The sequence below is a fragment of the Podarcis erhardii genome (genome assembly GCF_964252035.2).
Source record: "Podarcis erhardii genome assembly, chromosome: 8".
Taxonomy (NCBI): domain Eukaryota; kingdom Metazoa; phylum Chordata; class Lepidosauria; order Squamata; family Lacertidae; genus Podarcis; species Podarcis erhardii.
The window spans coordinates 39,348,039-39,359,248 of NC_138499.1; the positions used below are offsets into that span (position 1 = coordinate 39,348,039).

An 11,210-nucleotide genomic window follows, 5' to 3' on the forward strand; every position below is an offset into this window, starting at 1 on the left:
CACAAGTTTTTGATGTTGAAAATTATTGCAAAGACATGTTCTTTCTTGACAAAGAATGAAATTTATGATATTTTATTTCTTGTAATGAAAATTTTATGTATTTTGGACATCATGGGGGAAAATGGCTACTGGGCAGCCATTTCGTACAACTTTCCTACAATCCATAGCTGTAATAGAAAAAAATTAATGAAACAAAGTTGTATATCTTAAAAATTAAAATAATATTGGTTATTATAAGTTCTTTTTGAAAGTGTAGACTTGTTTTAATTTTGGGAAATTTGAAGTTATTACAGCTATGGATTTTCTAAACCTAGTTTTTCCACCCAAAAAACTAGGCTACAAGTGCATTTTAAAAAAAATTTTAAAAAAATAGGCATTTATAAAATCTTTTGAGTGCTGGTGTATTTTTTTCTTAAATCGTCATCATTTTATTGAGCTCTGTGTAAAATTTCAATCTGATACTTGTTTATGGAGAAGAAGAAGAAATGTACACAAGGGTATCTTATGCCGAGGGTCTCAATAGGGACAGACAATGCAGATTTAACAAAACTTCGAAGTACTATAAAATTAAAACCGTTTGAGATGGAGGGAAAAATTTAAGTGGGTTTCAAATTTCATCAACATCTGAGATGGATGGTGACATGACCTCATTGAAATGACATGGAATGACCCTTTGCTTAAACTCAGGTTGATGACGGTTCTTGGATATTCTTAAGCATTTCTATTTGGCTAAATAGTCAGGTGTTCACATGAATTTATCTTTACCTGTCTTGCAGCCCAGGGCTGGTCCAGGCATTAAGCAGAGTGAGACTGCTGCCTCAGGCAGCAGAAGCCCCCAAGGCTGTGTCCTTATGGGCACCCCTTCTGCCCCACTGCCTCCACCGCTGCCATTTACACTGATTTCCAGCGAGATTTTTCTTCAAATTGGCACCATTGCTGGAGGCACCAGGATGGCACTTCCTGTTTCTCCTTAAGCGAGTAAAATGGGACACTCCACCCCTGTTGCAACCTACCTATGTGATGAAACATAATTATAATTAGATTATGAAACAATGAACTGAAGGTTGGGAAGTTCCCCTATTCAGATCTTGCCTCAGGTGACTTGGTAAACAATTTTGAGTATAGCACAATAAACATAGAAAAATTTCTAAATATTTTACCCTACCTTGCCTTAACCTGAAATGATTTTATTCCATTCTTTCTAAAAAAAAGCCCAGACCAGTACACTACATTTAAAAACTTATAAATGATCGACATGGAAGGGCAGTGAAATAGCAGAACTACTAAATTCCATAGCCCGTTTATGGCCCAGATCCCCAGGTGAACATTTTAAAAATTGGTATCTGAATAGTGACAGTGTGGGGGACAACCACATTTCCTTTGGGAGGGAGTTCCATGTTCAGGGTGCTGCCACTGAGAAGGCCACTGCCTTAGACCACCACCAATAAGCCAGGCCACTGGTTGGATCTTGGAACACAGACCTGTAGGTATTGGGAGAGCACTCCCATTGGGAGAGTAGGTATTGGAAGGAGTACTTTGCTCCTAAGTCATCTGGGGCTTTGTACACCAGTACCAACACATTAAAATAGGCCCAGTAGCATGCAGTCAGCCAGTGCAGAGTTCTGAGGATTGGAATCACTTGAATCCCATCTGGCTGCCCCTTTTAGGAGCCTGGCAACCACATTTTGCACTAACTGCATCTTCCAGACTATAGTTAAGGGTAGCCCCACGTAGAGTGCATTGCAGTAACAAGTCATGAGGTTATCAGAGCGTGGATTACTGAGACCTGCTGTCCAAGTCCATGAATTGCTATAGCTGGTGAGGAGTAACTATTCCCACTGAGGCTACTTGTACTTCCAGTGACAGCTTTGAAATCTTGGAGAGCTCCCAAACCATGTACCTTTTTTCAGGTACAGTGCAACCCCATTCAGAACAGTCTCTCCAATTCCTGGACTTGGAAACTCTAAATGTGAGCAGGTGGTTCTTAAAGATTAGCATCTACAGCTCCAGGTCCTCTGTGCAACAGCAACAACAAAGGTGGTTATTCCCCCACTTTGCAGGTGTTTTCAAGAAGAGGGTGTGCCCATGAAGTAGTCAGTGAAATCTTTTGAGTCAGATGGGACAGATTCCTTATCAACAGAAGAATTCCTTTTGAAGGTAGTGTAATGTTGTAAGCGGATTTTCTCTACAGATTTTCATATATGTGCTTTCATGGGGTGGAGCCAATTGTATTGGGATGATCAGATATGTTTTCAGTTGCCCACTCTACTTGCAGAAAATGTTTCTCAGGAGCAAGGCAGAGATGGAATGAGATTCTTAATATTTGATAATGGAACAGCAGCAATGATCTGAAAAGGACAAAAGCCATTGCAATTTTGGCAGGACACTATAATTCCTCTACAGAACAGGAATGTTTTCTTTGGAGATGGACTTTATTGATACTGACTGCATTTATCAAAGAGTGCACAAGTATGTTGAAGAGTAACTAAACAAGATTATGAGATTTAGCATATGCTGGTGGAGAAACTGAGATGAACCCCCGATGGTTACCTTTGTGTCCCAAGGTAACCATATAACCCAGATTAGAAGCTCTTACTATTTTTCATTGACAGAAGCTAGTCCAATACAAGATATCATTTTTAAGAGCAATGTAACTTCTGTCTAAAGTAACAAAAGAGAAGTCAGCAGTTACCTAACTGGCAGACAAGTCAGTCATTTATGAGGGCATTAAAAAGTAGTTCAAAAGAGGCTTCCTTTCCAGGAATGTACTCAATCCTTCATATTGAATGTCCAGTTGTGATGTGGCCTTTGCTTGCCTGTCATTTGCAACTGTAGTTCTGGTGCTTCTTTGAGTAAGCTTTTGCAATGCAAAGTTGATATCAAATGTTAACCTTCCCTTCTCTTCTTAACAGGTTATGAGGTGCACGGCCTAGAAAAAATACCTGATGGACCAGCCCTATTTATTTTTTATCACGGAGCAACACCTATAGACTTTTTCTACTTCGTGTCTGTTGCTTTTACTAAGAAGAAAAAATTCATCCATGTAGTTGCTGATCACTTCGTCTTTTCATTACCAGGTAAAAACTGTGAAATGTGATTATGATGCTTGTAGATCAGTTAAGAGTACTAACTGGACATCTGAAGACACGTGTTATGGACAGGGTTTATTTGTTTGTGTACACAGGTGCATTCATACATAAATTCAGTGAGCAAATATGCAGTTTGTAGAGTTTTAGAACAACTCAAAATGCAGAAATGAACACTGGCTGTGTTTGTATGTCGTTTTGTTTCTCTCTCCTCCCCCCCCCCCTTACATTTATATCCTACCTTTCTTCCACCATGGAGCCCAAGGTGGTATACATATGATTCCCAGGCAGTTCTGCATTGAGATTCTGACCAGGCCTTGGCCCTGCTTACCTGTAGCAATGTGGTAGCTCCATGTGACTTCAGATCGCAGACCTGGGATCCATAGCTTACCATGACACATGAACACACTCACTGAGAATGTTCTTAAATTGTGGCTTCTGCATTGCAGATTTGAAATTTAACTTACTTTATTATGATTTGCTTACTGGACTGAGTTCTGTCTTCAGTGGTGAAAATCGGTAATAATGATCTGAAAAGGGATTGACTGTACCTTTTCTAGTTGTAGCCCTTTGAAGATGGAAACAGTATCTTTCATGACTTTTAAAAATATATCCTATATTAAAAACTAAATAACCATTCCTGAGGAATGGTTAGAAAATAAGGTGTTTCTTATTCACAGTTGCAGCCCCATACAGATGTAATACTTAACAGTGGTTAGAATTTGCCATAGTTGTTTCCTTTACCCTTTGCTAAAATTCCCAAATGTGCCATGAAATATATCTTGCTGTGCTAATTACCCTTCGGTGAGAGTGGTGTAGAAAAACACTGTTAAACTAAATAAAATTTAATGTGACCAAATGGAACGGTCACTTGCCAAATTATTAATTGTACCGAGAATTCTGTCTGATTACACCAAACTCTATGAAACTTTTAAATTTATAGTCTATAAAACAATTCACAAATTTTATGAAATATAATGTGTCTTCAAAACACTAACTTTTCTAGAGTGATAATAGTAATGGTTTGTTGTTTCTGTATTAGTACCATGTAAGCCCTGCAGCACTAAGCTTGAATTGGCCCAAATGCACCTGATATGTGGAAATTAGGTAACAAACTTTGTCCTAGAGAAAAATGATGAGTCAATAGTTGCTTAAAATTATCACTATTTTGTTTTGAAAGTACCGTATTTTTTGCTCTATAAGACTCACTTTTTCCCTCCTAAAAAGTAAGGGGAAATGTGTGTGCATCTTATGGAGCAAATGCAGGCTGCACAGCTATCACAGAAGAAGCCAGAACAGCAAGAGGGATTGCTGCTTTCACTGCGCAGCGATCCCTCTTGCTGTTCTGGCTTCTGAGATTCAGAATATTTTTTTTCTTGTTTTCCTCCAAAAACTAGGTGCGTCTTGTGGTCTGGTGCGTCTTATAGAGCGAAAAATACGGTAAATGTTTTGATTAAGCCCAATATTGATGCAGGAGGATGTGAACAAGAGGTGGGTGCTGGACTGCATTTAGGTGTATAAAATCCAATTCTTTCATGGTTTTGTTCAATATTTCCATTTTTCTTTTTTGCCTACTGTTTATTCCAGATTTCTCTCATGAGCTATTTGTTTCTTAACTCTTTGCAGGTTTCAAAATCGTAGTTGAAGTGTTTCGTACTTTGCCTGGATCACAGGAGGAATGTATAAAAGCATTAAAGAGCGGATGCTCATTGGCCATTTCACCAGGAGGAGTTCGGGAAGCCCTGTTTGCTAATGAATACTACCCCATACTATGGGGAAATCGTAAAGGATTTGCTCAAGTGGCTATTGATGCAAAAGTGGTGAGTGTTTTCTGAGCATAAATGCAATATAACTTCAGGCATCTTAACCAAACCAGCACCATCAGTGTTGGAATCTTTCTATATGTAAAATCAACAAAGTAAAGACAGATGATTTGCTTGCTCATGTTCTTCATCCAGAGAGAACTACAAGAAGCAGAGACAAGCAAGCAGAAATTGAAACAAAATGGATGCACTTAATGGCTCTTCAAAAAATGTTTATATGGAAGCCCACCACATACATTGAGAATCTATATAAATAATGTTTCCATTTATCCAAGTTGATCAGATCTTACATATTCCAAAGTAGTTGTATAAATGGTAAAGTATTGTGTTAGTGCCCTGGTTCTTCTGTGTAACACCGTAGTGTATGCCAACAAAACCATCAATTTCCTGGAAATTACAGAACATCAAATAAAATCCTGAATTGTTCCTCCTGTCTTATCTTTTGAATGGCCATCTAGACTAATGTGAATAAATGAATGTGTTATATGCAAGGCTATTACTGAAGATTTCTTAATAGGTTATGTTGCTTTCAGATGTTTTGTCTGATTGACTATCATACAGTCTGATGGCTTGATCCATATTTTTTTTTTGGAGGGGGGCTGTCCTGGTACAAAAAAAGGCTTTAATTGTATCAGTCTTTTCATTCTGAAAATTAATTTCATTTGCCCTTGTTTTAAATAAATAGAAGGCAAAGTCTGCTTTTTCAAATTGCATTGAGGATGAAATTAATGATCTTATGGACAAAATAATGTTTTTTAACAGGAACAGCTCACATAGAATGCTGAGAAGTACCGTATTTTTCGCTCTATAAGACACACTTTTCCCCCTCCAAAAATTAAGGGGAAATGCAGGCTCCATGGCTTCAGCGAAAGCAACGCAAAGCCAGGAGAGCAAGAGGGATCGGTGCACACCAATCCCTCTTGCTCTCCTGGCTTTGCTTTGCTGGAGAGGCGCTGCACAGCTTTCCCTCTCTGCACAGCGCTCTTTCAGCGAAGCTGGAGGAGAAATGGAAGGGGCTCCGTTTCTCCTGCCGCTTCGCTGGAGGGGCGCTGCGCAGAGAGGGAGATATTTTTTTTTTTCTTGTTCTCCCCCTCTAAAACTAGGTGCGTCTTATGGTCTGGTGCATCCTATAGAGCGAAAAATACGGTATCAGAAGTGATAAGATATTGATTGTGATCCTATATACCTTAATTTTTAGCATTCCAATTGTTTCTGTTAGAATATGCGGCTATGAAACACAAGCATTTGGGTGAAATAGATTCTTGTTCTAGTTGTGAGTAGAGTGGTTTGGTTTTCCTTTGAAAATACAGATTTACCTTGAGGGTTTTTCTTACTCCAAAACAAATTCTTTCTTTCTCTACAGAATCACATTCTAAGTTTATAGGTGTAATAATAGGGGATTCATATTATGCTGTGGCTAAAAACTCAATTTTGTGATAGAGACCCAGGTTCAAATGCCCATTCCCATATGAATCTCATTGGGTAATCTGTTTCACTGGACAGCTGTGAAAAGAGTAAGTGGGAAAATTGCACTAAGCTCTTTGGAGCAAGCATAAGATACAAATGTAATTAATGAATGGTTTAGCATGGTTCTCTCGGCTTTCTACTCATTTAATAATCCTATAATGATACAAAGTAATCGTTAGTGTGTAATCACTGAGGAATGCACTCTGTTATTTAGGATGCAACGCCTTGAGTGTGAGACAGAAACTGCTAACGCATGTCCTTCATCTTTACAGCCCATCATTCCCCTTTTCACACAAAATGTTCGGGAAAGCGTTCGAACATTTGGTGGAATAAGTAAGCAACTTCAGTTTTTGGGGTTTTTATATTATGCTTTCAGTTGTTACATTTATTGCTTTCCTGGTTGAACCTTTGGCTTGCTATCTTTGGTGCATATAGGGGTAAGATTTTCTTTCTTGAACGATGTGGTTGACATTTTAATCATTAAGTGCTGTGAAGTGAATATGTATTTGTAATCCAAAACATCTGGAGGGATGAGGTTGCTTTATGCTAACTCCAGCTCTACAAATCCACAAGTGTCAGTTGTCCTTTTGGAATTATTAGCAAAGCCTTAATACCTAGATATATACTGTTCTGTGTAGCAAGGTGTTCCAGACTGGTTCCATTTTTTCTTAAATCTCCTATTACCTTCCCCCCACCTATGCCTTTGACATTCAATTTTGTAAAAAAGAGAGACAGAGAAAAAGTGTAATTCACAACCATTACAAAATATAACAGAAGGCTTTGTTGCCGTTCTATCCCCTGATCCTTTTTGTTGCTTTCCTTTCTATTGTTTTCTGCCTCCACCCTATTCATGCTCAGTCCTCTCATATGTCTGCTTCTCAGCCTAGCCTTCAACCATCCTTTAGGCAGCCACCATGAATCTGTTTATCCCATACTTTAGTTTCCATACTTCATAAGTCATCTTTCTGCTCTGCTTTCCCTGTGCCTGCTTCCTGCCTTCTCTTTTTCCTAGGCACTATACAAGAGGTTTTCCCCACCCCACCCCCCAAACCAGGCTCTTAAAAAAAATAAATGGAGGGTCACTATTGTAGTTGTTAAGTAAATCTTAAAATATTAGCTAATTGCATGTATAATCAAAGATAAAGAAGGCAGACTAAATTTCATTTAAGGGTCTTCCTAAAAGGGGTGGGGAATTTGCTGCAGTTCTCACACTTGTTTAGATATAAGTTCTGTCCCTCTTATGACAATAGCACATTGATTGACTATGGTCCTATGAAGACCTAAAGAAAGGCTAAGCAGAGAATCTACTGGTATTTATCACAGGACATGCTCCCTGTCTTATAACACAGGTATTTAAGAAAGCAGCAATATGTTTCTAGAACAATGACTCTTTCCTCCAAAACAACTTTTGGAATCTCTTCTTTTACTATTCTACACTAGGAAGAGAGGTTATGTAGGACCTAAGGCTTCATTCATACTTTATACTAAGCTATAGTTTTGGATTCCTGCACTTCTCTTTTTCTTCTCACAGTCATGCAGAAGAGGAGATCATAAGTTTTTGCTTCTGTTTTCAAGTAACTGTAGTTATTCAGTATGTTGAACCAAGAACTGTGGTTAGTGTTAACTATAGTTAAGGAAATGCAGTAGGATTCCCTAAACCAGAATTAATATCAACAGTTTGTCCAGATTCAGATATTACTGGTTGGTGGGAAATGGAAGCAAAAGCTTGTGATTGGTGGTGGGGGTAACATTACATGCAAACACAACCTACATCTTGGAGATATTTCAGCAATTATTTCTTCTCTCTCATGACTTCTGGCTTAGAATGCATAATCTGTGCAACTAGCTCAGGATTGGATATACCTGTACATATTCCAGAACTGTGAGGCTTTTAGCTTGCATCAGTAATTTATGAGGCATTACTGTATAAACATGACTTGAAAGCCATTGCCTCCAAGATACCTTTAAAGAGTTGCATGATTTGGGCAACAGAACTTTATTTTACCTTCTATTCTCTTAAATATGTCTTCCCCCGCCTTCTTTTTAATGAACCAGAATTTCTTAGATGGGTCTATGAGAAGACTCGTTGGCCACTAGTCCCATTGTATGGAAACTTCCCTGTCAAACTACGCACATATATTGGAGATCCTATTCCATATGACCCAAATGTCACTGCTGCAGAACTGGCAGAAAAAGTAAGTTTTTGTTTTCATAATGCTGAAGTAGCAAAGTTACTATCCTAATCCTAAATAATTGTAGTGTAATATTCCTATGTTCTGAATACAGTTATGGAAACATCCCAAAGAGCCATGGGATGAAGCTGATTAATTTCATTGATTTTGAGGTGAACTGCCAAGATTGCCCAGCGGTATGCTAAATCAGTGGAGAACATTTTGGGAGGTTGTGATTTGAGAATGGGAATGGGAAAAGGTGAATTTGACCTGGCTGAGATAAAGATGCAAAGAACTAAAGAAACAAGAGAGTGCAAGGACAGTAGAATAAGGAATAATGAGAGATGGGAGAAGAGTGTCACATATCTCCTTTTGAAGATAGACCTTACAAGCTTTAAAATACATTTGTTGAAACATATCCAACTTGAATCTTGCTATTCTGGACTCACAGCCAGAAATTTCTCTTATTCCATTCTTGGTCATGATGCTAGAGTGTATTGTGACTTCTCAGCTTCAGGTTTTTCTGGATGATTCAGCCTGTCATTAGGCTGGGTTAAGGAAGAGGACCAAGTTTACCTTGCTACGCATATGGGGTATTATTAGAGAACAAACATTAGATTTCTTGTGGGTTTTGTTGCATATTTTGGGTCTGGACCCCATGTTAACTATTTAGCTTTGCTAACTATATGCTATAAATCATTGGATAGAAAGCATCAGAATTCTAACTTCAACCCACCTGACAGTTGCTAATACTTCGTACTCCATTTTGTGCATTTGCATCTCACAGTTGTTTTGTAATTTTGAAATTAAACTGCTGGTATCTTGGGTTTTTATTGCTACTAAAAGGGCTAAATGCTGGTTTTAATTTTAATCTGTGACTGACTGAAAGCTGTTACAATAATGAGCTATTTTCTTTTTGACCTTATAGGCAAAAAATGCAATACAATGTTTAATAGACAAACATCAGAAAATACCAGGAAATGTATTTAGAGCATTGATGGAACGATTTGAAACACAGAAAAAAGAAGACTAGTGTCTTTTTGGGTTCACAAATAGTTGTAAAATATTTTAAAATTATGTTTATGATGTGATGTAATATTTGAGAAAAATGCTATTGTATTTTACTTTCTTTACAGTTGTACAGTTTTACAGAAAAACAAGTTATTTCCCCAAAAGATCCTTGTTAAATCTGGAACTTGGGAATCTTACTCTTTAGGTACCAACACAAAAATTTGATATATTTTTAAAAGCACAGTTGTACCTTGGAATAAGCTATAAAATGGCTTTTTTGGTTTGTTGAAAATATATGAAATTTCCATACAAATTTTATTTAAATTGAAGATAACATTAGGATGTATTTGAACATTATAGTTGTGTCCATTTCATGTCTCGTGTGGTGTAACAGAGATTTTCCAATCATGATAAAGTCCTTAATTATATTTATTAACATTTGTGAAATGAAGATGATGCTATTGCTGTCAAACTAAAACTGCAATAATACGCATGGGTACCTGGGAGTAAATCTTACTGAACTCAATGGAGTCTGGCTTCTGAGTATACACGCATAGGATTGCACTGTAAGGGTGCTTAGAAAAGGCCCTGTGGATGCCATAATTTTACCATGTGTAAGGAACATTTAACTTGCATTACCTTCATTTGAAATCCCTAGAAATGCAAATTCCATCACAATTTGCTGTGCTGCAAAAGTATTTATTTGGAATTCCATGAACTTGCATTGCTGAGTTTTGCCTCTTTGTAGAGGGAGAGTATTCCCTCTAATACATCCCTTCAAAGGTTTTCTCTTTTTTCCATCTTTGGTGGTGGCTGAAGGTTTAGAATTTCCATAGACACTCTATAATAAGGAAAGCAAGCAGGATTAATACTATACAATTGCACAGTTCTTTAGCCCAAAAGAGCAGTAGTTGGATAGCCATATGCATCAGAAAAATTCCAAAACATGGCGAGTTTTAGCACTTTAGAAGGATGTGAATGCACTGAAAATTGTGTGGACCAGTGCTGTGCCAGATGGAAACTTAGCTAATTCACATAGCAGCCGCAGTTATCTCTCCCCATATATTATGAAAGCTAAGTGGTGGGTGTATAGATACTGCCCCATTTGTGATGGCAGCGTTGAAGCCACTGAGAGTTGTTGGGAGACTGGCTCCACATAACGGCCTTAACATTTATTTAAAAAAAAATTATGCACTGCTTCCGGGTTAAAAACACGCAGCTGGAAGTTGTTTACAAAAAAATTAAAACAAGCAAACAAAAAAATTAACAGCAATAATGTAAAACTTCCAAAAAGGTAAAATAACAATAGACCAGAAACATATTTGAAAAACCACCTGGCGCTCTTATGTAGAGAGTGCATTTTGGCACCAACTGCTGGCAGAAATATATGACAATACTGTGAAAGCCTGATAAATATCTTGCATGAAACCACGACCACACAAGCATTTTCCTGCCAAAATGGATAAAGAGGCCCTGGATGCAAAATGATAGGTCAACATGTTTATCCTTGGAATTGTATTCCAACTTTGTCTGTAGTAAAACTAGTAATATTTAATGCTTTAATTAGGTTGTTTTTTTTAAGTACTTTTAAAATTTGTTGGCTTATTTAACCTGAAGAGAGCTGGTTTGTGCTCCATAAATTGATGAGTTAT

At 37.7% G+C, this 11,210-nt stretch overlaps 1 protein-coding gene across 1 annotated transcript in view; it reads left to right on the forward strand.

Moving 5' to 3' along the window:
* Nucleotides 1-10,749, forward strand: part of LOC309349250 (uncharacterized protein) — a 37,302-nt gene extending 26,553 nt beyond the window's left edge. The window contains exons 11-15 of the mRNA XM_081874994.1: nucleotides 2,913-3,077; nucleotides 4,713-4,906; nucleotides 6,649-6,709; nucleotides 8,432-8,571; nucleotides 9,476-10,749. Of these exons, the coding sequence (XP_081731120.1) occupies nucleotides 2,913-3,077; nucleotides 4,713-4,906; nucleotides 6,649-6,709; nucleotides 8,432-8,571; nucleotides 9,476-9,580 (665 nt within the window). The 3' untranslated portion in view covers nucleotides 9,581-10,749. The remainder of the gene's footprint in view (nucleotides 1-2,912; nucleotides 3,078-4,712; nucleotides 4,907-6,648; nucleotides 6,710-8,431; nucleotides 8,572-9,475) is intronic.
* Nucleotides 10,750-11,210: the final 461 nt, after the last annotated feature.